General features: G+C 43.4%; 1 protein-coding gene across 2 annotated transcripts in view; it reads left to right on the top strand.

Moving 5' to 3' along the window:
• Nucleotides 1-26288, top strand: part of ACER3 (alkaline ceramidase 3) — a 135714-nt gene that overhangs the window by 95280 nt on the left and 14146 nt on the right. The window contains exons 10-11 of one of the 2 annotated variants that reach the window (XM_080641913.1): nucleotides 843-888; nucleotides 1392-5593. In XM_080641913.1, the coding sequence (XP_080498039.1) occupies nucleotides 843-888; nucleotides 1392-1445 (100 nt within the window). In that variant the 3' untranslated portion in view covers nucleotides 1446-5593. Of the gene's footprint in view, nucleotides 1-842; nucleotides 889-1391; nucleotides 5594-26288 lie in introns of those variants that run through there. The other variant, XM_080641914.1, reaches the window with a different exon arrangement.

Below are 26288 nucleotides of genomic sequence, written 5' to 3'. Positions count from 1 at the left end.
TCATAATATTTGATGTTCTTCGTTACAGTTCTGGCTTGGGGTACAGTGACACTATAGCCACATTAAATTACATAAATTCAACTATACATGCTCTTTCACCTTTTCTTCCCTTGTTTAAAAGATAAAATTTTTCACACTATAAAATTATGTCTTGCATATGCACACATGATAGTCTGTATATTACTATTGAAATACATTTAAATAGTGTACTATGCAAAAAAACTATGTATGCTGTATGTTATGGAAAGTTTAATGAAATTTTTAGGGGTAAATTTAACTTTACCTTTGCTGTATGTACTGATTTTAGACTCTGATATCTTCAGAGGTGACTCATTTTAAAGAATATTATGAAAAGGGCTCCATTGCCTTTCTGTTTATTTTATACCTGTATTGGAATCCTGTAGAGCTGATATAACCATTTTCAAAATATTATAAGAATACTCTACGTTAGCCCTGGCCGGTTTTCTCAGTGGTTAGTGTGTCGACCTGCCCACCAAAGGGTCTCGGGTTAGATTCCCAGTCAAGGGCAAGATGACACTGGCAATTGTGATATGAATCCTATAAAGCATGAATGAAATGCTCCCTATTAAACTGCAAACATCCTGCAGTCACAGTCTGAGAGCTGATCATTTCTCTGTCTCCCCTAGCTTCTTGCCAAGTGCTCTGCACAGAGTAGTGCTCAAAAAAAAAAAAAAAAAAATGGTTGCTAAAAGAACAAAAGATACACCAACGTTGCTTGTTCTTTATATATACATAGGCACTATGGTTAAATTTGTCAGTATGCCAGTTTGCATGGATTAAAAATCAGCCTGAAGAGCTTTCTTCCTCCCCTTTTCTTTCAGTATATATACAAGAACACTTTACCTGAGATACAGGCCAAAAGTGAAGGTAAGTCTACTTCATAGAGTGAGTGTGTTGGGAGACTGTATAGTGAGAAGATGGGATGGAGGAAGTGGGTGGGATGGAGAGGTAATGGAGTGAGTACACGCTTTGGAACCAGATGCTCTTGAATTTTAATTCTCCCACTTACTGCTCTGTGACCTTGGGCAAGATTCTTCCTTTTAAGACTTAGTTCTTCAACAATAAAATGGACCTGTTAATAGCTACATTGCAAAGTTGTTTTAAGGATCTTAGATGACTTTAATGCCCAGCTCCATGCTTGACAAGATAGATGTTTACTACATGTAAATAAATTAAATAAACATAGTTTCTGAGATCTGTTGCAAGCCTGGAAAAAATATGCTGTCCTCAGGTACTATTAGCAGGATAATCACGAGCAAACCTACCAAGCACTACAGTCATAGCCCACGGGTTCTTTCTCATTTTTCAGGGGTGATATATATGGAACACTTTTATCTTCTTTCATTTTGTTCCAACTTGTTTCCAAACAGTTTCTCTTCGGAATCTGGCCAGTGATCCTGTTTGAGCCTCTCAGAAAGCATTGATGAATTATTCCTTCAAGAAAACAAAAAAGCACCTACCATAGGCCCAGCCAAATGAATAAGGAAATCCTTAAAGATCTACATGTTCAAATATATCAGGACTATTACAGCTAACGAGTGGCTTTCTGACTAACGCTGTCAGCCACACAGAGAATGAGGAATGGGGCTTGTTGGATGTTTAGCTTATGTCATTATCTCATTTGTCCTCCTCCTCACCCTAAGATGTTTAAAAAGAAACATACACGATATATCTATATATACTTGAATGCCAGGAAAATTGGGATTTTCATAATAGGTTAACAGTTTGTGCTTATAATAGGAAATTTACCATTTCCTCTTTTTTGACAAGGGTTGCATGTGAACTATACTTTTCTTAATATTTGGTTAAATAATGAAAACAGCTAGACTGGCAAACCCCATGTCCAGATGGCCAGCTATAAGCCAGCCCTTAGCTGAGTCAGCCTTGATTTATATTTTTGTCAAAGTAACCTCATGAATGGTTTTCCAAGGTTAAAAAAGAAGAAGAAAAAGAGCTATCAGTGGGGTTCTGGTAGTTTTTCACTGCTGCCTCTGTGCTACACAGAGTGTGTCATGAGCAAGCTCAGACCTGCCATTGGGTTATCATATCCCAGCTCTGGCTTGTCTGTGTGTAGCCACAGCCAGTCAGAGTAGGAGGGTCATCTTGCAACCTTTATGAAGGCTCTGAGGACACTTACACAATGTTGTATCCCCAGACAGTTACAGGTGGTTGTTCAGTTTCCTTTGTTACTGTTTTTATGTCTAGGCAAACATGATTGGTGGTATGGTCTACCCGTATTCCATCCTCCTAGCATAATTTATGTGAAGTTACCAGTGAATGTCATTATACTCTGACTTTTTAAATTATGCAATATTTTCCAGTTTTCAGATAGGCCATGGTTATGCCCAGAGAAATGTGTTGGGTTAACTAGAGCCAAATGATCAGGATCCTATTTACATAAAGCTTATTAGAATACCTGCTCCTTCATTTTCAGGTTTGAGAACAGCTCTAACTTACTTGAACTTGTAACAGAACTCCCAAAAGTTAAAGTGCTGAAATCTCATTGTAAAGCAGCCAGTTCTAATGTGGATTTGAATTATAACCTATTGTATCACTTTTCACAGACATAACACCTGTCTGGATTTTAAAATTCTATTTGATCCCCTTTATTCATATATCACCATATTTGTAGTCTACAACATTTAGCTTTTTTATGACTTTTTCTTGCTTATTCATTGTTATAAAATCCAGTGTTTTTATCACATGGTTTCATTATCCCAGATGAAATCCTGAGCTACAGCTTCAAAAGGAAACATTTTCTTATGCAAAGGTATTAAACACTTCTGTCATTTTTCCAGTATTCAGTAAGTAGCCTTAGTACAAATTTAAAACCAATGCAAATGTTATCCTTTTTCTTCACCTACTGGCCTTAGTTTTAGTCCAAATGCTATCTTCCTTATCATGCCATTAGGCAGATAATTCCACCTACTTTTATGACCCTCTAGCTAGAAAAACACTTGCCAAAATATAAATGTAACACAACTTTGGTCGTGCCTTAGGAAAACATGAAACTAAACAGTTCCAGCACACAGCCCATAAGACTGTTATTTCTTTTTCCGTAAGATTCTGACTTCTGGCTCCATCTCATGTGCAGCTAGCTAGGCTATCAGCTATCTTACATTGTTTAATGACTTCCATTTGTTCCACACCATTGCCTTTTGTACTTTTCCTTCAAGATCTACTTCTGCGTAAAGAATCTATGTGAAACAGAGGCACATCCTTAATGATAATGCTGCTAAACGCTGGGAGATGGAGGTGCTGCAGTATTAAAGTCAGATTAAGGGTATCGGGAGCACACCCTGAGAGGGGCCCTTCAGAGCAGTTTGTTGAATGAGCATTTCAACCATCAATTGTTGAATAAAGTTGTCTAGCACCTCACTGGAGAAGCACACCAGTGGGCGACTTGTAACATTATGGCCAGTTTTTCAAAGACCTTTGTTTCTACTATGAAGACAGCCCTGAAATATTTCACATGTGTTTAGCAAAGAGGGGACTAAATCCAGTCTCTTTCATTTTCCAAGTTAGTTTTTGCCCCACGTGGCTCTCTTTTTAGCAGCCTAGGTATTAGCATACTCAAGACATTGTATCTGTGCCACAGATAGTATTTGGAAATACTACTGACCTTCAGGATATTTGCTCAATCGTTTTATGTCAATGGCTTTTTTCCTTCTAGGATTCTGGGTGGGCATTACAGGGTTGGCTTACTACCCTGCTCCCTCCCCTTTATTTTCTTAGAAGACTTCCTGTTGACTAGAGTGTACAGAAAGTAACAAAAACAAACCTGTTTCCTACTGAGCAAATAATGGTTTGTTTGCATATCACCTGATGTGAAAGGTGCTCATCTGTGAGCCCTACAGCACATTATATTTTAGAAAACAATATTTTATGAGGATGTGAAAGAGGCAGTTTGCTTGCACATTTTAATATTTTTCTTATGCTGCCATTTTCACTTCAGAAAATTGAAAGCAATTAGACTTTTTTTTTCTTTTTTTTTTTAAGGGATAACTAGGTGAAAGGTGGTTGTGTTCATCAGATTGGTCATTCTGCCTACTCCTCCCTACCTTGGTACTTTCATGAAACACTGCCACCACCTGAAGTAATCTCTTTAATCTTTGTGATATTATATAAATTGATCATTAACAGGAGAAACATTGGTGTGAATAATCTACAAATGAAGACCCCAAACAGTGGTATTTGGTTTAGCAGAATTCTATAAAAAACCTTCCTGCAAAATTTCCAGGACTGTTAATCTGGCCTTTTCCTACAGTAAAAATGTTTTTCTTATACTAAGAAGAAGAGGTGTGAGTCAGCAAAAGTCAAAAGACCCAAATTTCAGGTATACAGTACATGAAAGTCTTTAAATGCCTGCAGAAACGAAGTTCTATTTTAATGCAAACATCTTCTGAATTTAGCCAGTGCCCCTAAAAGTGTCTAATAATTTACTTTAAGGTTTTCTTGTGAGTTTTATGGGTTCCATATTACTTTGCTTTTGAAAAAAAAAATTACTTGTTGCTAAGTGTGCAGTTTTAGCTCTCAATTCCACATTTACATGCCTGAAGAAACTCCTTTAACCCATGGTTTATGATGTGCTGCTGGATAAACATTTGTGTAAAACTGAAGTTTCAATGAGAACCAATTATATTGGAATTTGCAGCTATATGGCGATTTGCAGATCTACCTCTGTCTTACATCTTACATCATATCAGTGCCATAATATAATTAGTTTGATCACTTTGTCTTGTTTTTTTTTGTGTTTTTTTGTTTTGTTTTTAGTGTCTAAAATTACAGCTTGTTCACTGTGCTGTAAACATTTGGAAATAATGACCAAAATTTGGCTAACAGTAGTTAAGTCCATGGGGCGGGGGAGCTGTAAAATGGAGAAGAAAAAAGAAGAAGAAAAAAAGAATGGTCATCAACTATTTAACTGGAAAAATTCAATGCTGCTTTTTAAATTGTTACACTTTCTTCAAGAAGGAGACTTTAATTTTAATGTTTAACTGTGGTTGCTGGATAGGAATAAGTTGCCAGGATTGCTGAGGTTATGTGAGCAGGCTCCTGGTCTCAGTTCCTCCTGCTGGAGGGGGAAAAGGCAGGCTCTTGTTCACATACCTACAGGGGAGTTAAGAGAAAAATGTGACTCCAGGCAGAATTTGGGACTTAATAAGGAAAGGGGAGGGGGAGAAATGGCACTTTTAGGAAGACAGATGACTTTTAGGAAAGATAATGGGCCCTTAAGAGAATAGATGGAAGACAAGATAGTTTTGTGGCAATGTCTGTTCAGGCGTGGTACGAAATGAGAGGGTTTATGACAGTTGAGTTCTTTTGGAAGGTTCTATTTATAGTCAGATAAAGGAACTTCAGGAAAAAAAGGACTTCTTTCTACGTCTGCTGATTCCCAAATGCCTTCAGCTCAAAATAATTACTATGCCACAGTGGTGTCGTCTGCACCCCTCTTCCCGTCTAAAACCTCCCAAGAAGTTTAACAGACCAGAAGCTGAGTTGGTGGCTGTGGAGCGATCTGTGTTAGAGGTTGGAAGGTTAGAGATCTGCAAAGGAAAAGACATAGATTTACAGAGAAACAAAAGGAAAAACAAAAATTAGTAGTTGTAGCAGATTATAAACTCAGTTTTTGAGTCCAGAGGGGCAGTCCAAGGATTTCTAGATGTTGGTCTTGCTGTGTCTTTAGATGGTGGAGTAACATGGTAGTGGCAGTCTCAAACTCATGGTATTTCCTGCAGCTCACAGAACCATGTTCTGGTGAACGTCCTGAGTGGCGTGGACTGTTGTAGTGATAAATCCTTTAAAGTTATAGCAAGTCGTCCAGCTTCAGCTCTCAGGGCTTCAGGAAAAAGGCAGTTTTAATTGTTAGTAATGCCAAGTCAAGAAGAAAATTGGAAATATTAATTACTGACAAAATGCACAAGATAGCAAGAGCCTGCTCACAAACAGGTGAAAACAACTCAAAGAGAATGAACAGGGCTAGAATCTAGCTTTCCACTAAAACACAATTTCTCTCTATAATCACCCTCATTTTTATCAGAGATAACCAGGGTAAGACTATTTTTGTTTGCAAAACAAGTCTAGTCTCACCAAACTTGCCTGATTATTTAAGTGCAACAAGAATAATAATTGATGAAATAAGCCTTTTAAAGTTTGTTTTGCTGGAATTTTTATTGGGAATCTCAGATTGGAATTTTTAAAGCCTCAAAACTAGGAAGCCAAGCCAAGAACTCACCATCAGATTTCACATGCAGTACTTGCAGATTTAGATTAATTCCACCTTCTCAGGGTCCCCAAAATATTCTGAGCTTCCTGGGCCTGCCATGAAGTGGCCCTCCTTACTCGCCTGTAAGGGTGGGAGCCCTGTAAGGGTGCCAGGCCAGTTTTCCAGGAGAGTTTTGTAAGCAACCTTAGTTCCTTAAAACTAGTTATATCCTCTTCTCTGCACATCTTCTCAAATATGATATTCTAGTCAAAGCCTTGGTAATATAACCAGTGTTTCTGATTGTGTCCTGTTACAAGGAGAATAAATTCTTACTGAACATATTCAAATAACTATATTGCCATAAAAATAAGAATATTCAATAAAACTTGCCAAATTTTGGAGGGATCAGACAAAGAGAAAAGATGAATGTTTCATTTTTGTTTACAAAGATATAATCTAAATTCTGTAAGTTAAGATAGCTTAAGAGTAAAGGGGTTCTTTAAATCTGGAAAATCGGACATTAAAGAACCAGCAGTACTCCAAGCAAAAATAAAATCATAGAAGAAATCATAAGTATTCTTTATCAGTCTACTCAGTCTCATGTGATAAATCCAGGTCTTTCTTAATTTGGGCTTAGCAGATTTATGAACCCATGAGCTTCTCCATTAGTTATAGAAATAATTATTCAGTTTAGCGGTGTGATCTAAAAGTTATATGAGCAATGACATCAGAAGCCTGTACCTCAGCGTACCTGCTATAGTCTCTGAGACAGTCTTTTTTTGTTGAAGATGAAGCCTATAGCTGATTACAAGTTTTCAGAAAAATAGAGTAAAATAATACCTGTGAATGACAAAAGGTTTAAAATGACCATGGTTAAAGACCTGATGAGAATTCATTATAACATAATTGACAAGAAAAGGATTTTTTAAATTTTATTTTATTGATTTCAGAGAGAGGAAGGGAGCGGGAGAGAGTTAGAAACATCAATGATGAGAGAGAATCATTGATTGGCTGCCTCCTGCGTGCTCCCTACTGGGGATCAAGCCTGTAGCCCAGGCATGTGCCCTGACCAGGAATTGAACTGTGACCTCCTGGTTCATGTGTCGTTGCTCAACCACTGAGCCATGCTGGCCTGGCTTGACCAGGAAATTTGGTTGTTTCTGTAACATTCAGCATTTTAAGATAACTGGAGTCATGACTGATCACATTATGCCAGGATATATCATGGACAGCTATGACATTGAAAAGGTTCTAGAAATTTCATACAATTTCTGAACAACTTATATTAATATATACTCATACAAATATAGGCTAGGGAAGGTTAAGCATTACTTCTTATTTGACAGTGCTTGCTATGTAATTTAACATATCAAATAAACCTAGTTAGTTTAGAGCTTTTTACACATGAAAGAACAGATTTTTGGAGATTTTTCAGGGACTCTCTGGGTAATCTCAAAGTCAGAAGTCTAAAATGACTCATTTAGAATTTGATTTGGGCAAGTTGTCAAAAGGTTTGAACTCTTAATTAAATAAGGTCACGGGTCACTGTGAAACAATGCTTTATTACCCATGTAACCAAAATGACAATAATTATAGTCTCTTATTAAGAACAGACCAAAAGCAACTTTGTTCTTTTAATAGGAAATTTCAACTGCTAGTTTTGCATCCATACAATATTGAGCTCATTTAAATAAATAAAAAAATATATAAATGCATTCCATCTTAGCCAGCCTGACCACATGAATAAGATGTTCTTCCCTTCTCCCCTCTCTCCACCCCTTCCTCCCCCTCCCCCACCTTCTGCAGACCCTTTACCACTTTGTGTAGCCATCAAGTTTTTGTCTTCAATGTCCCCTTTCTCATCTGGAGCAACCTTTAAGCAGCCTCTAAGCAGCTACTTTAGGACAAAATCAGTCTCCTTTTTTCTTTAACAAAAGTATGTCTTTCATTCCTTTCAGACCTTTCAAGATTGCTTCCCTTCTTTATTGTTTCTAGTATTTTAATTTACTTATATTGAGTAGAATTCTTAACCCTTAGTAACCTTAATTTCCAGTGAAAACGAGGAGGTAGACGATTATAAACTGGCACAGATCAGCACTCTGAGTAGATTAGTAAATGTATTAATACACCACCTCAATTTCTTTATAGTGTTAGTGGCCAAACAGCACCAGAATGTTACCGTTGATTAGATCTGGATTCAGCAACCTCAGTACTTCATTTCTGGCTAAGAAAAAATTCAGAGCCAAGACTCCAATACAAGCAAAAGTTTATTTAGAAAGTCACAGAGGTAGAAGTGAGCCATCTGCCCTGCATGGTTCAGGAAACAAGTTATAGAAGCAAAAGAAGAGCCATTGGAACTTAAGCAAAAGAAAGGCAGAGAAAATATGCCTGGGGGAAAGAGAGGGAGAAAGGCTAGGGTGTGCTCCAGAGCAGCGTCGCCAACCGGTGGTTCCTGGACCAGTGGCCTCTGAGGTCCAAAAGGTTCGTGACTGCTGCTCCAAGAGAAAGGGAGGGACAAAAGGGGGTGAGGAAGGCCAGGGCATGGTCAGGAGAGAGAAAGAGCATGCACTGGGTCCTCTGTCCTGAGGGTTTTTATCTGCTTTGGACCATAAACTTTCACCTTGGATAATGAAACCTTGACATCATTGCGGGAAAAGTGGATAACATAAAGGGTAACAAATTTCATCAAACATCAGCTTTTATCTAGTAGGCAGTCAGAGCAGCTAAGGAGAAGGCAGATCACTAAAGAATTTAAATAGAATTTCTGCTGTGTATACACACAGCCATTTGGAGAAGCAATACTGACCCCCATTCTAATACACTTTAAATAGCTAGTATTTTTTCACAAGACCTTCAAAGTACCTGTTTTGGTTGGTAATTAGTGTGGAAAATTATCACAGGAATATATCCTACTAGAAAAACCCTAAAACCTGACTCAAGAAATTCAATTTGGCATGTGAGTGACCTAAAATCGCCCCTATCTGGTTAGCTCAGCAGCTAGCAATATTTAATAACACCCACAGATCACAGTTTGCTCTGCTCACAGTTCCTTTCAACCCTCATTAACAAGACCTCTTCATTGCTTTAAAGAGCACAAGAAACTAGATTCAGTCATTAGTAATTTAAATAGTCACAGAGTTGTCGTAAAGCTTCTCAAACTTCTGGCCATGTCAGATCTGTAGGTCATCACTTTTAAACAGAGTTTGCAGGTTGTGGCAGGGCACATTTATTAGAGAAATCTTTAAGCACATAGTATGGTTCCCTACAGATACTCATTCTGAGATCATCTGCACCTAGGAGAAAATGATTTACAAAATGTTGTATGATATCAAATGGCTGTAGATCAGGGGTAGGCAAAACTACAACCCTGCCCTAGCCATTTTGGCTCAGTGGATAGAGCGTCAGCCTGCGGACTGAAAGGTCCTGGGTTCAATTCCAGTCAAAGGCACATGACCGGGTTGTGGGCTCAATCCCCAGAAGGAGATGTGAAGGAGGCAGCTGATCAATGATTCTCCCTCATCATTGATGTTTCTATCTCTCTCTCCCTCTCCTTTCCTCTCTGAAATCATTAAAAATATATTTAAAAACAAACAGAAAAACAACCAAACAAAAACAAACACCACAGCCCACAAGCCAAAGCCAGGTTGTATGGGCTGCAAAGTAAGAATGACTTTTACATTGTAGAGGTGTTGTTTACACATGCAAATGAAAAAGACCTGCAAAGCCTCCCAAGTTTCCCTGCTCTGGTTCTGGGAGACCGTCAACAAATGGCCCCATCATGGAAGCCCCGCAGTCCTTCTTGCTGCCTTCTCTGCAAGGTGATACAGTGTGCGTTTGTCAGAATGAAATGTTTTATACATGTAAGACATCTCTCACTTCTTTGTTGAGTGTAATTATAAGATTTGTGTTTAAATATTTACATATAAAATTATTTCTTATCAGTTTTTCTAGAATGGCAGCAGTTTGCTGCAAAGTGCCTAAACCTTTGAAAAAATTATGATTTTGTTTTTATTATAAAGGGAGTTCTGTTCCATACTGTAAAGTCCAAAAATACTAATTGCATTCATTTTTGAGTTAACTTTCAGAAAGTTGAGATCTTTAGATCATCTTTTTTTATCATGCCATATAAAATGTGTCATATTGCAAAGGAACTAATAAGCTATATTGTAGTCATGTACACTTTTTTTTTTTCAAAAGGAAAAGTTCAAAATCCTTTCCACAATTAGTCCTTATTTCTTTTTGGTTCCTCTTTGTAGCACTAAGTTGTTTAATACCAATTAATACATGAGACTATTTTAAGAAATAGATATTATCATCAATTTCTGTAGAATGTACTGATTGGGCATTATTTACTGTCAAGCATTACCATACTTTTAACATTTCTAAGTCATTTATCAATGTGACCAACTGATAAACTATTCAAGTTAATATATGGTTTCCTATTTTAATTTTGGTGTAGTCTGCTAGCATTTATTTAATAAACATAAGTTGTACTGAATCTATAAGAAACTAACCATTTTCAGGTGATCTCGGATCTGCTTATTCACTTTTCCCATTTGATTTGCCAATCCACAATAATTTTTCTAGAAGATAGTGGAATTATGTATATTTATCTAATCTGCTATAATCTAAGCTATACTTTGGCATTAAATTACCCTTCTATGGGTGACAGTATAAGTGATACTGTTTCGAATAAAAGTTCTGGTAATGTTTTATCCCTGGTTTATATGTAATATATCTATACATTTCTATAAAGTCAGGGCCACCCTGGTTAGTTGCACAGTTTGTGTACTGCACAAAGGCACTCGGTGGGAGAGGGAGGTCATGGAAGCTGAAATCTAACCTCTGCTCAGCTGGTCAAGGTAAGCACCTGGTAGGGTTGTATCATAGGACACACCTTATTCCCATTTCCAAGGGAAGGAGGCCATATAGGCCAGCAGTGGTCCTGAGCATGGGAAAGGATGCTTAATAATTATGCTAGGATTTTTGTCATTAGTCTTAAACTATACTGTGGTACCTTTGGACTCTAAGCCTGGGGAATTTACAAGGCTAACAACAGAAAGAAGAAGAAGAATATGCAAAAGAGGTGGATATGACCTGCAAAGCCTCAGAGGTTCACTCTCTGGTTCTGGGAGTTTGCCTCCCTTCTTTAGACCTTCAGCACACGAGCTTCATAGTGAAGTCTGGTGGCTTTCCTGCAGCAGGCACCAGAGGTGTGGGCATGGTTCATTCCCAGGTCTGGAGCATTCAGCAGTCAGAAGTCCAGGTGAGAAACTGCTTGGTGGTTCTTATCTGGTGCATTGTCCCAGGAGAAAGGCACTGTGTGTGCAATAGAAGCTTCAATACACTGCCCTCAATGTGAAATCTGTAGGTCCAAGAGGGAGCAGAGATAGCTTGGGCAGGTTCCTGTGGAGAAGCCGAATTAAAACATAAGGACAGGTGGTTCCTTGAGTCTATTGGAAAGAGACAACCTGGGATAGAAGTCAAGAGACAAAATCAGATAAGAATAAAAATCTCTCCAGTTCAGAGTATCTAACGTCCGGAGGAATTGTCCCAGGTAAAGAGGGTTATTGCAGTGCCGCTTTTAAAGGCCTGTAGTCTTGAAAGATGAAAGATGTCACTGAACAAATCAATGTAAATCTAGAGAACTTTCACTTTGCAGGAGCCAAGAGAATAATTATTTGCCAGTGCAGAGCTGTATCTTTCAAGCTGTTGCCCAGGGTTCTTAGAGCTGCAACCGTAAGACTTGCCCTTTGGTCTGAGCTTCTGGCTGCTTTGGATGGAGCCAGTGGCTGCTGGCAACTTGGCCAATTTCCTGGGAGATGGTCATCCAGTCGCTCTCCTCGGAGCCTCTGAGGCCTTGCGTATGGTTGTGCCACTGCAGCTTCTTATAGAGAATTGATTGTCCTTTCATTCTCTTCCCTGTGATCAGCCCAGCAGAACTGAACAGATACAGTTGTCTCCACTGGATGTTTATCCACAGGTCCTCTAGATGTTGATCGGTTAAGAAAAGGAAGGCGATTTATTTTTTTAATATATTTTATTGATTTTTTACAGAGAGGAAGGAAGAGGGATAGAGAGTTAGAAACATCGATGAGAGAGAAACTGATCAGCTGCCTCCTGCACACCTCCTACTGGGGATGTGCCCACAACCAAGGTACGTGCTCTTGACCAGAATCAAACCTGGGACACTTGAGTCCACAGGCTGACGCTTTATCCACTGAGCCAAACCGGTTAGGGCAAGGAAGGCGATTTAGCCTCACCATGTGCACCCATGTGCACCTTGAGCTCCCAAGGAGGGAGGGCAGTGTGGGCGGAGCAGACTAGAGTCATGTGAGGAGAGACTGGAGTTTGTGGCTCTGGGGAGAGAGCTGAAGGGACAGCCACCAGGACCCCTGTGCTGAGTCACACCACAGATGCCATCTTTCATGGGTGGAGCACTCCCCTCTTTACCCAAACCACAGCTTTTATTTTTTAAAATATATTTTTATTGATTTCAGAGAGGAAGAGAGAGGTAGAGAGAGATAGAAACATCAATAATGAGAATCATTGATTGGCTGCCTCCTGCATGCCCCACATTGGGGATCAACCCGCAACCTAAACTGTGACTTCCTGGTTCATAGGTCAATGTTCAAACACTGAGTCACGCTGGCGGGGCCCAAACCACAGCTTTTAAATATGAGTTCTCCTAGCCAACCTGCTGGAATGGGTAGTTTCCATCACTGCTGACCATATGGTAGGTTTTTCAACTAGTCCCTCCTCTGTGTTTCAGAGAGGGGCAGCCTTGCCTGGATCAACCCTTGCCTGACAGAGAACACAAGTGAATTTGCAAAGCATTTGGAATTGGGCTTTGTAAATGGGATGACTGCAGAGGAGTTAGGATTGCTTTAATTCCACCTATGAACCAGATACGCCTTTGTAAAGGGATCCTCCCACACACTCCCTCCACACGGGCGGGCATTATTGGATGCAGTGAATTTTATTGTTTTTCACTCTAGGCGTGGCTCTGGCATGTCTGAGATTTTTATTTTTATTTTTTTCACTTTTTCCTCTTGCTTCAGCCCTGGCCTGGAATGTAGATTGGTTCTACCTAGGGGAGAGAGAGAGAAGGACCTGTCTCAGTAGGGTGGCCTCGTCCCCAAACAGGGCTTGATTTTCAAAGGAAAATGTGGAGAAAGCATAAAAAGAGGAAGGATTCATTTCTTGAGCCCTACTATATGGGAACTATATGGCACCGTGCCACCCATTCAACAAACTTGGGATGCTGTGTCACGTTAGGTGCCCGGGCCCGGCTATAATACTTTTTATAGTATAACTCGGGACATGCCTCCTGGTGGTCTTGTGGTAGGCAACTGTTTACAATCAATACTTTCACCAGTTTGATATGTATCTCGCTTGTCATGCCATTCCAGGCATTAGTTACTAACAAAAATATTTATGGCTACATTTTAAGGAACACAGATAATCATCAACTGGAAGGCTTTGATGTGCTTGCTAAGGACAGTGAGGTTGGTCAAAGGTCACAGCATGAAACTTAAAAATGAATTTAAATCCGGGACACAGAGGTGGAGTTGGTTTTGTTCCCATCTACACCTGTGCACACCCACATCCCAAAAATGAGCATGGGAGATGAACTAGTGTGTCTGTGTTGTGCGGGTCTGAGTGGGGTGGGGGTGGGAGGGGTGGCCTTGCGATGGAAGAGCATCCTTTCCAGGGTTGGTCTCTGCCCTGTGCCCTGAGCTGCCAGAAGAGGTTCCAGTCACCATAACCCTGAACTGGGATAAGCTGGTTGGAAAAGAATGATCTTATTTTTATTCAACTTTTTTTTTTAATTTTTATTTATTTTATTTTTTTAATAAATCTTTATTCAGATTATTACAATTGTTTCTCCTTTTTCCCCCCATAGCTCCCCTCCACCCAGTTCCCACCCCACCTTCTGCCCTTACCTCCCCCCACTGTCCTCGTCCATAGGTGTATGATTTTTGTCCAGTCTCTTCATGAACCCTCCATACCCCTTTCCCCCTGAGAATTATCATTCCACTCCCTTTCTATGCCCCTGATTCTATTATATTCACCAGATTATTCTGTTCCTCAGGTTTTTAATTCACTTGATTTTTAGGTTCACTTGTTGATAGATATGTATTTGTTGTTCATAATTTTTATCTTTACTTTTTTCTTCTTCCTCTTCTTTAAGAATACCTTTCAGCATTTCATATAATACTGGTTTGGTGGTGATGAACTCCTTTAGCTTTTTCTTATCTGTGAAGCTCTTTATCTGCCCTTAAATTCTGAATGATAGCTTTGCTGGGTAGAGTAATCTTGGTTGTAGGTTCTTGCTATTCATCACATTGAAAATTTCTTGCCACTCCCATCTGGCCTGCATAGTTTCTGTTGAGAAATCAGCTGACAGTCGTATGGGTGCTCCCTTGTAGGTAATTAACTGTTTTTCTCTTGCTGCTTTTAATATTCTCTCTTTGTCTTTTGCTCTTGGCATTTTAATTATGATGTGTCTTGGTGTGGTCCTCTTTGGATTCCTTTTGTTTGGGGTTCTGTGCGCTTCCTGGACTTGTAAGTCTATTTCTTTCACCAGGTGGGGGAAGTTTTCGGTCATTATTTCTTCAAATAGGTTTTCAGTATCTTGCTCTCTCTCTTCTTCTGGCACCCCCATAATTCTGATGTTGGTACACTTGAAGTTGTCCCAGAGTCTTCTTACACTATCTTCAACTTTTTGGATTTATTTTTTGCTTTTTGCTTTTTCGGTTGCGTGTTTTTTGCTTCTTTGTATTTCAATTCTTTGACTTGATTCTTGTGTTCCTCTTGTCTGTTTTTGGGTCTCTGTATAATATTTTTTATTTCAGTCAGTGTATGTTTAATTTCTAGTTGGTCTTTTTTCATATCTTCGAGGGTCTCGTTATATTTATCGGCTTTTTCTAGGGTATTCTTGAAAAGCCTTATAGCCGTGGTTTTGAATTCTATATCCAGTCGTTTGTTTTCCTCCATTTTTTTAGTTTGTGATCTGTTTCTTTGATGCCGCATTTTCACTGCTTCCCTGAGTTGGTAGGGTAGATTTGTGTGCTAGGTTTCCTACATGGCCCAGTGGGTCAGCCTCCCCAGTTAACCTGAGGTGGACACTCTTGGTGCACCCCTTTGTGGACTGTGTGTACAGCCTTGTTGTAATTAAGTCTTGATTGTTGTTGGTATCACTGGGAGGAATTGACCTCCAGGCCAGTTGGCTGTAAGGATCAGCTGTGTCTATGCTGGGAGAAGTTCAGTGCTGGAGACAGCCTTATAGGATTAGACTTGCCAAATTGCAATAGCCTCTGTGCTCAGCCTGGATGGGGTGGAGTCTCAGGGCGGAGCAGACAGTCTTGGCTTCCCGTCAGCCTTGCCCTTGCGCGCACGCACGCGCCTTCAGACCTCTGCCTTCCCCGGCTCCCGAGTCTCTACCCGAGAGTCCAGACTCCCCCCACAAGAACTTGGGTCCCCAGGGGCTCGCCTGGAACCGAGGTTCAGTGCAGTCAGAACTGGGGCCCAGTGCAGTCAGGAGCCTCCGACTCCCTTCCACTAGGGAAAGCTTGTGGCAACCTCAGCAGCCTTTGTGCACACTGGCACATGCGCGCCTTCAGACCTCTGTCTTCCCCAGCTCCCGAGTCTCCGCCCGAGAGTCCAGACTCCCCCCGTAAGAGCGTGTGTCCCCATGGGCTCACCCAGAACTGGGGTTCAGTGCAGTCAGAACTGGGGTTCAGTGCGGTCGGGGGCTTCCTTCCCCCTTCCGCCAGAGAAAGTCAGCCGGCTCTCAGCCGCCCTTCCCTCTGCGCGCACAAAGACCCTTTGCCGTACCTCCAATTCTCTGTGAGCTTTTCTCTTTCCTTCTAGTTGTAGAATTTTCCCTCAGCCAGTTTTCCTGTGGTTCTGGATGGTGTCCGTTCTGTCTTTTAGTTGTAGTTTTTAAATTGTTGTGCGAGGCAGCAGTTTAGGTGTTTACCTATGCCGCCATCTTGGTTTCTCCCTTATTCATCTTTCTTAAACGTATGTGTAGCTCACATTTATTTCAACTTTAATATTAGAAATGTTTGGGGCCTTTACTTAGAAGTTTGGTGATTTTTTTTTTGTGACCAGAAATAGGCCGTAGGAACTTAACTCTTGTTTTAACAACTAGCCTGTGGCGACATTGGTTTCGTTAAACATTGCTTCACGTAAGTTTGCAGTTTCTAAGAACCCTTTGATGCTGTTCAGTAAAGACTTGCTGTGTCCTGGCAGAGAGCTGAAGGATAATAAAACTGGATCTGGAGCTCAGCTGAGAGATCTAGGCTGAAGATACAAATTTGAGAATCAAAGTAAAAGTAGTAGTGGAAGCCATGGGAGTGGATGAGATTAGAGAAGAAGAGGGTCTCTGACTGAGTCCTAGAAACCAACCATTTAAGGGTTAAGTAGACGAATGTTGAAGGGCAAGGGCACCTTCCACAAAGGAGAAGCACTAGTCACTCGTGAGGACACCTGGACCTGTGAAGCCAGTGGAAGCCAGCAGCTGGGCTGGACACGGCTGTGGCTCTTGGCAGGGTCCTTCATGTGGCCTGGGGAGTGGCGGGCAGTAACCTGACCCAACACTGCACTGGGGCAGCAGGCTCCTCGCTGAGGCCATTGGCTAGAGTCCTAACCGGTGCTACCTTCTTTATGTCCTTGTTGGTGTCTAAAGACCTGGCTTAGGATGCTGGTTCTCCACTGAAAAACTGTGGGGTAGTGGCCAAGTCACTTCGCTGTAAATGTTGAATTCTACGTCAGCAAAACATAGGCTTGTCTTCGGGTGAGCACCTGGCATAGCGTGAGTCTTATTAGATGGGTGTTCCGAAGAGGCCCCTTCCTGTGAGAGTAGGTGTGCCTGCTCTGGGCCTGCCTGGGTACCTCAGCGCTTCTGGGCAAACCTGAGAGGTCAACCCTGCTCCTCGATCCCTCCCCCTCTGACCCATTCCTTCGGGAACAAGGGGCCACCCAACTCTCCACCCCTTCCTGGTCGCCAGGTGCTGCCTGTGCCCACAGAACCTGTTTCTCTTGGGGTGGGGACAGGTTCCTCGGCGTGACCCCACCCACAGTTTTTCAGACGAGGGTGTGGCAGAATAAGCCCTGACCAGGCCGAGACCTTTCACACCACATTACAACACCTGCCCGCTGTTCAGAGGAGGGCTGAGAAGGAGTTAGGATTGCTTTATTTCCACCTCTGAACAGTGCACAACTTTCTAACGCCACCCTGCCACACCCCCACTACATTCATCTCACTAAGTCCTCCCTGGCCATTCCAGAACCTTCCTAGAGAGGTCATAGCTGTCTGTCCTAAAGTCTGTTCATTTTATTCCAATAAACTTACCCCGTTAACTTTCTTCCCACTTCAGTTCATCCCTAAAACTCTAAAAAGACCTCTCTGCCAAAGAGAACAGATGCGTTTTCAGGGGGCTCGACGATGTCATCCTGCTGGCCTGGACAGGTACCTGCCCTGCCATGCCCTGGGCTCTCAGCCGTGACGGGGATGGGGGCTGCCCAGTCTGGGGAGGAATATGGTCAGGTCCCTCCATGGGCTGCACCCTGGCCCCTATTTGCCTGGTTTTAATTGGTGCTTTCATCTTTCAGTCATTTATCTTCCCACTGTTCACTTCCCTTCTCATGCTTATTCCTCACTCTCTCATCCAAACATCCCCACCCCGGGCTCATCTGAATCAGCAAGAAGGACGAAGAGCCTGAGAGGGAACATTCTCATAGAATACCCAGGAAGGTACCATCCCTATATTTCAGCAGCCCCTCTCCTGCTCAGGCCTGGGCCTCGCCTCTCTCCCCTGGATCCCTGTCCCACCCGCTCTGGGCCCCCTGCCTCTAGTCTTGCCATCTCCAGCATTTATACCACCAGGTATGGCATTCAAGGCCTTTGTCAGGGTACCTCTATCTTTGCACCTTCAACTCCCAATACTTCCCCCTCCAACCACATTAAACCTGGAATGTATCCCAGACATGTCCTATTTAGTCCCAGAGACCCCACCTCCCTACACCCCTCCTTGCCTGCAGGGACAACATACCTTCTCAACACCCATGTGGTAGGCTACAAATGGCCACACGTTTTTGGAGCTCCTCCTCACCTGTTGCTTCTGGGCTGCTCTTGTGACTTGCTTAAACCAGCAGGATGTGATGGAAGTGACATGATGCAGCTCCCAGCTTACACACTGGCTGAATAGAGCCGCATTCTTAAGGACCCTTGTGATCACAGTGAGCCCACCAAGAAGATCTAGGATTATCTTCCTTCCTAAGGTCAGCTGATCAGCAGCCTTCATTCCATCCATAACCTTAACTCCCCTTTCCCATGTAACCTAGCATGTCATAAATCCCAGGGATTATGGTGTGGATATCTTTTGGAGGCCATTATTCTACTTGCAACAATGTGCAATGAATATTTGTTGAATGAATGAACAATCCTATATAATAAAACCCTAATATGCAAATCACCCAAATGGCAGAATGACCGGTCGCTATGATGTGCACTGACCACCAGGGGGCAGACGCTCAATGCGGGGGCAGCTCCTATGTTGAGTGTCTGCCCCCTGAGAGGGGGGCTATCGGCAGCAGCAGCAATCGGGAGCGGGGTCGGCCAGCGGGTTACACCAGGCCACCAGCCAAGGCGGGTGCCAGCAGGGGCCTCCTGATCGCTCCGCCCGCCAGTCCCACAGATGGCCCTGATCACCGGCCAGGCCTAGGGACCCTACCCTATATATTGGGAACAGTCTCTTAGATTTAAAAATTAAAATCTGACAAGGTTACTCTAACACTGAAAAAAAAGGATGATGCGGCGATGACATGCGTGGACTCTGGCTTGCACATTTTGTGGTCAGCCCTGATTCTGACACTTATAACTGGGTGACAAACCCAATTACTTCTCTCTGCTTCAGTTTTTCCACCCATAAGATGGGGAAAATGGTACTACTGCCTCAGAAGGATCATGTTATGTACTACTTTTTATAGTCGGGGCAAAAAAATGTAGCTGCCCATACAACAGCAAGATGCCTTTCACCTGTATGAAAACTATGGTCACTGGTGCATGCAGCGTCCCGGATTGTGAGAGGGATGTCCGACTGCCAGTTTAGGCCCGACATCCCCTGAGGGGTCCCGGATTGTGAGAGGATGCAGGCCGGGCTGAGGGACTCCCCCCCACACACCCCCTGTGCATAAATTTCATGCACTGGGCCTCTAGTAATAAAATAAAGGACAGACATTAATGAATGAACAAATGTGCTCCCTTCACGCAGCCCTCTGGACTGTGGACTCTCATTCTGGACAACAGAGAATTATTAGCCCCGAATTCCCTGTCCCCTAGCTGCCATTTCTCAAGTGCTTGCAATAGACAAGAAAACAAGAATGCTGAGGTCCGGAGAGGACACCTCCCTGTCATCCACAAAGTTAGTTCTGCACTTTGACAACTTCTTCCCACTTGACAGGCAGGTGGATTATCCCCAACTCTGTAGACAAAAAGATTATGATTCAGGAGCCCCACAGCTCAAAAGGATCAGAACGGCACAGTTACAGGCGTGTTGCATCATTGTTGGTCCTGGTCACCCATCTCTGAAGCTGGGCTGCTCGCCTTACCTCTTGGTGTCACCTAGCTTCCCCCTGCCTGGCTCTGGCTGCACTCACCCAGTCCAGCTCATCACGCTGTTGTGCCCTGTGACGGCCAGGGGGCGTGCCTCTCAAATAGTTTCCAAGCGAAGGCCAAGGGCGGGTCCCCTAGTCAGTGTAAATCTGAGCTCAGGGAGCCTGTGTGTCCTCCTCCCTTTCCCCGCAAGCGGCCAGTGTAACTGACCAGGGCCTCATGAGCAAGAAAAATGATGGGCCTGTCTCACGCAAATGCAAGTGCAAAATCCTACACGAAATGCTAGCAGACGGAAGATGGAATGTGGCAATATGTAAAAAGAATAATGCGTCAGCAGCTTATGAGTTCATCCCAGAAACTCCAGGTGGGTTTAGCATTAGAAAAGCAATCAGAATATATGACAATCTGTCAGTGTGGCACATCACATCAAGAGAAATTTGAGTATCTCAGATGTGGAAAAAAAATGTAATAAAATTCAATATCCATTTATGATTTTAAAGAAAATCTTAGTAAAAGGTGAAGAAAAAAAACATTTGAAAGAATTTCCTTTAAGATTTGAAACAAAACTAGATGTTCACCACTTCTGTTCACATTGTCCAGGCCTTGAGAGCACAGCAAGGCAAGACCAAGATTCAAAAAATGCGACCTGAAAAAAAAAAGAAAACTAACAAAACCTTACAGGTTTGCAGTCCTGTCAGATCCAAATTTCCCCTTTCTCTAACAAATTAATTATTAGATAATATAAAATGCCCACACATATATTCTCAAAAAATGAATATAGTTCTTTAATTATAATATAAAGTATTAATAAAAGAAAAATACTTAAAAACAAAATATGAATTTTGATGTGTTTATTCTTGAGCACAAAATACTCCCTTACAAATATCCAAATCTCTCACTAGGGGGCAGCACACCTCACTGAAAACCATTAGTCTACATAGAAAACCTACCAAACACACACACACACACACACACACACACACACACACACACACACACAAATCCTACATATAATTGATTAAATTCATTTTAAAGAATGTATCAAGTTTTCCAGTATAAAATCAATATTCAAAATCCAGTTTAATTTCTATATAATAGTAACAAGCAGTCAGGAAAAGTCATTTTTAAAGCATTTATAAGAGAAATAAAAAGGTACCTAAGACTGAATCTAAAAGATATGCAAGAAAATAATAAAAAAATATTTAAAGATATTATTTTAAACATATAAATTAATGTAGAGTGATATTGTGTTAATAAGGTACCTGTAAGCCCCTGACTTCCTTGGGTCCTCACCCCAACCAGGGAACAGGGATTATGATCATAACCATTGGCCAAATGTGGAGACTGAGGCTCAGGTGAGTGAGTGTTCTGCCAAAGGCCACATGAGTCTTTTGGGCCCAGGCCTTCTCCAAGCCATGCCTGGGCCCTGACCCCTTCCCCTAGGCCTGATGTCCACCACACCTGGAGTCCGAAGGATGCAGCTGAACAAGGCCAGAGGTCAGGTCTCTGGGCTCCTGAGAGAAGGAGGCAGATAGCAATTTGGATGTAGCCAAACACACACACACACACACACACACACACACACACACACACTACTATTCATGCCTTGAGCCCCGTCCATCTCAGTGGCACTTGAGGCAGGAGATAAGGGTGAAGCTAAAGGTAAGGCCCCCACCTCAATATTTCCACCTCAATGCCCTACCTACCCTCTCCCTCAAACCCAGAAGACAGTAAATAGTGCCTGTGGAGAGACAGGAAGTCGGAGCCTGGAAGCCCTGAGAGATGATGCCCTCCTTGTGCACCCCCCCCCCCCACCCCGTGGTGGGGGAAGTGGGCTCAGAGAGGAACAGTGGCCTGCCCAGCATCCCACAGCAGGTCTGTGGCAGAGTGAAGCCAGCTCAGCATCCCACAGCAGGTCTGGGGCAGAGTGAGGTGGCCAGGCCTGAAGCCAGCTCAGCATCCAGCCCTGGGGGAGACTGTTTGTCTGACCCTGGACCCCTGAGTTCAGTCAGACAGGCCTGCGTTCACCTGCACCAAGAATGACGCTGCCGACTGATCAGAGCCCGTACTGTGGGCCACAGAAGAGGGCCCCCAGCCTAGTCTGGAGCAGCTGTTCAAACGGTGAACTGAGACTCATAAGAGGGTCATGAATTCAATTCAGAGTCTGAAACCCACATTTGAAAAATTTAAAGAGAACAAAATGGAAATATGGAGTGAATCACACATAGTAAAGATAGAGGATTGATATAAAATGTGATTCTAATTGTGGTTGTGGTTTTTAAAAAATGGCAGCAGCCCTTAACAACAGGTTGCCAGATTCAAAATCAACATATAAAAACCAACATTTCTCTACACCAGGCATAGCCAGCTGGGAAATGTCATTTTCATAAAAGGTGGAATGTTTTGTATGATGGCTAGAACTTACTTTCCAGTGGTTCAGGGGGGCGGAAAAGAAGTGTATGTGTGAATGTATGTGAAAGAGAGAATTCACCAATGTTAAAAACTGGTGAATTCAAATAAAAGGTATAAGGGTGTTCATTCTTTCCACTTTTCTCTCAGTTTGACATTAAAAAAAAAAAAAGTTGGGATAAAATACCACTTACAATAGCAATAAAAATTATAAAGTATATAGAAATTAAGTACAAGGCCTCCATGGGAAAAAAATTAAACTCTAATAAAGAACATAGATAATGACCTGAATAGAAAGATGTTCTTGTATGGAACTACATAGTATCAGAAAGTGTCATTAATCTTTAACCTCAATGCAGCCCTCATCAAAATTCCATCTGGATTTTTTTAAGGAACTCAATAAGCTAAAATGTAAACAAATAGCTACGTCACTTAAAAATTAAGCGTTAGAGATGACATTTGCCTTACTGCATATGACCACAAAGCCATGGCGATACAAACAGCGTGGTGCTGGGACAGACTGATAAAGAGGTGACAGTTCAGAGGCAGCTCTGCAGGTGGGGACCTGACGTGGAGGACAGATGCAGATATGTAGCTGGTGGTGCATCTCACTCTGCCTCAGTCACCTGGGTCTTTACTTAACGCTGCATTTAAGAATGAGCTCTCTCTGGGTTAGAGCCCTAAATTTGATATGTAAACTATGAAAATAACGTAAGAGGCCTAGCCATTTTGACTCAGTGATTAGAGCATTAGAGTCCTTGGGTTTGATTCCAGTCAAGGCCCCATCAGTGTTTCTCTCTCTCTTTCTCTCTCCCCTACTCCCCCTTTCTCCTTCCCTCCCCCCTTTCTTCCACTCTCTTTAAAAATTAATGGAAAAAATATCGGGTGAGGATTAATAACAATAACAACAACAAAACCCAGCAGAAAAGTGGGCAAAGAAGGAACATCCAAGTCCAGAAGAGCAAACTCTGAAGTTTAATAGCACACGAGGAGGTCTTCTAAATTATTAATGATCACAACAAAAAACAAATTAAAACAAGGAGATAGCTTCTGGCTGGGTACCTCAGTTGGTTAGAGCAGTTGTCCTTATATGCCAAGGTTGTAGGCTTGATCCTTGGTCAGGGCACATACAAGAATCAACCAACCGGTGAGTAAATGGATAGGTGGAACAACAAACCAATCTCTCTCTCTCTCTCTCTCTCTCTCTCTCTCTCTCTCTCTCTCTCCATTCTTCTGTCTCTAAAATCAATCCATTTTTTAAAAAGAGAGATAACTACATTTATCCTATAAAATAAAGAGGTAATATGCAAATTGACCATCACTCCAACACACAAGATGGCCGCCCCCATGTGATCAAAGATTGCTGCCACAAGATGGCTGGCAGGGGAGGGCAGTTGTGGGTGATCAGGCCAGCAGGGGAGGGCAGTTGGGAGGGACCAGGCCTGAAAGGGAGGGTAGTTGGGGGGGGGGGGACCAGGCCTGCAGGGGAGGGCAGTTGGGGGGGACCAGGCCTGCAGGGGAGGGCAGTTGGGGGGGACCAGGCCTGCAGGGGAGGGCAGTTGGGGGGGTGGGGACCAGGCCTGCAGGGGAGGGCAGTTGGGGGCAACCAGGCTTGCAAAAGAGAGCAGTTGGGGGGGGGGACCAGGCCTGCAGGGGAGGGCAGTTGGAGGGGGACCAGGCCTGCAGGGGAGGGCAGTTGGGGGCAACCAGGCCAGCAGGAAAGGGCTGGGGGGGGGGGACCAGGCCTGCAGGGGAGGACAGTTAGGGGTGACCAGGTTGGCAGGGAGGGCAGTTAGGGGTGACCAGGCCGGCAGGGGAGCAGTTAGGTGTCAATCAGGCTGGCAGGGGAATGATTAGGGGGTGATCAGGCAGGCAGGCAATCGGTTGGGAGCCAGTAGTCCTGGATTGTGAGAGGGATGGCAGTCGGACATCCCTAGAGGGGTCCCAGATTGGAGAGGGTTCAGGCTGGGCTGTGAGACACACCCCTCCCCCCCTGCACGAATTTCGTGCATTGGGCCTCTAGTAGACAAATTAAAGAAAACTCTGGAGTCCCATGTGACCCTCCCATTTGTGAACTCTCAGGAGAATACCATAGCAACCCCGCCAACCTGAAAGTTCTATGTGTCTGACTGGCCTCCTCTAGATGGTCTAGATGGGAGTGGGGGGACTGGTCAGCGTGGTCACTTGAATATTCCACCCAGACCTTAGGTGTTCTTAGAGTTCTCAAATAAGAGATTGACAATGAGATCTGCTGGGTCTTTAAGGAAATTATTATTATTTTAAGAGTTTCACAGGGGCAGCCGGGTTACCTACAGGAGCAGTGGAGACAGGGGTTTCAGGCCTGGAGCAGAGAAGATTCTGTCTCTTGCAGAACCAGGAAGAGGGGGTGGGTCAGCTCTAGTGGCAAACGGCCTCCCCTTCCCCGTGGAGTGGAAAGGGCTGCCCTGGGAGGGAATGAGCTCCCCGTCACAGGGGAGTGCAGGTTGGACAGTCAGTCAAGGAGCCCACAGAGGTGTCTTCCCTGGGGGAGAGGAGAGGAAGAGGAGGAGGGAGGGGAAGGGCACAAGGATGGAGTCAGACAGGGCAGCATGGATCCCAGTTCTGCCACTTCCTAATTGTGTGCCCCAGGGCATCTCCCTGAGGCTCAATGCTGTTACCAACAAAATGGGGCCAATGAGGCTCCTGGAGAGGGCGGGAAAGCACCTGCATGTGATGGCACCATTAGATGACTCGGTTTATGAGACCAGCCAGCAGGGTCCTGGCGCCAGAGCTTCAAGAGAGCCCCTCCCTTCCCCAAACTTGTCAGGAGGCCAGGCTCTTCCTGGAAACCTCCCCATCCCTTGAAACTAGAGCAGCGTCGTGCTGCCCCTGCCCCACCAGGCTGGGTGCCCTGGACAGGTCACTGTCTCTCTCTAGGCCTCTTTCTTCATCTGCCAGGGCTGGGCTCTGTGTTGAACCTCCCAGTTCTAACATGCTGGGATGGCTGGGCACCCAACTAGCCACATGTGCACGTCTCTGCTACTGGGGACCCAGTGTCTTCACAAAATGAGGGGGTTGGGCTAGATCAAAATAACACTGGCTAAGGGACGCTGAACACCTAGTCAGAACCAGGGAGCGCTCTAGGGCTTTACATGACCCCACAAGGACCCTGTTAACATAAAAACATTCAAACCTGTGAAGAATTTTTGTGAATTTATTTGAGCCAATCTGTCGACAATTGCTGGGAAGCAGAACCTCAACAGATTGAGATAATGCTCCAGAGAATGGCAGCTTACATCTGTATTTATACATTGCAGCCAAAGGAAGGGACATAGGGGGGTTACATGAAATCCACTGGTGATAGACTAGAGAGGCGGGAGAAAACAAAGGGAGGGCAACCCCTGGGATTGGATAAAAAGTGAAATGATGGACACATACTTAGGTGGGTGCAGGAACAATTAACATGATAATGAAGGAATGTGTGGTATCTGTCCTGGCGCCCAGCACATTAGGCTGTGTCCCAAGGGGTCCAGAAAAAAGGGAAGTTACAAGTTACCCAGACACTTCAAGGGTATGTTATCACAGATGCAAAAAGACAGATAGGCTCAGTTAAGGTCAAGGTTGGCCTTGTCAGTGAAGATATGGCCTAGGAGGTGACTACCACCATAACTGCTTTTAGTTAAAGTTTAATTTCAGACCATCCTTTGTGGTTACTTTAGGTCTCTGAGTTTGCAAGAGGGCCATGCAGGCCTCCCCTGAGCTTGTCAGGTTAGCGTGTGGCCCCTTTTGTCCACAACCCCATGGTGTGGTGCTATAACACTGATTTTACAGGTGAGGTGACTGGGGCACAGACAGGTTGGGTCACTTGCCCAAGGTCGCACAGCTAATATGAGCCCAGGCAGTGAGTCCAGAGTCCATGCTTGCAACCACCACATGTCACCCCTCCTGAGGCTCCAACACTGAAATACGGAAGGGGCCTGTGCCATTTCGAGGGCTGAGGCACACGTTTTCTCAGACATGCCCCCAGCTTCACTTTGAACACATGGGAGT

This window comes from Plecotus auritus (assembly GCF_963455305.1).
Source record: "Plecotus auritus genome assembly, chromosome: 9".
Classification (NCBI taxonomy): Eukaryota; Metazoa; Chordata; class Mammalia; order Chiroptera; family Vespertilionidae; genus Plecotus; species Plecotus auritus.
This window is presented reverse-complemented; position numbering and strand designations above follow the sequence as displayed.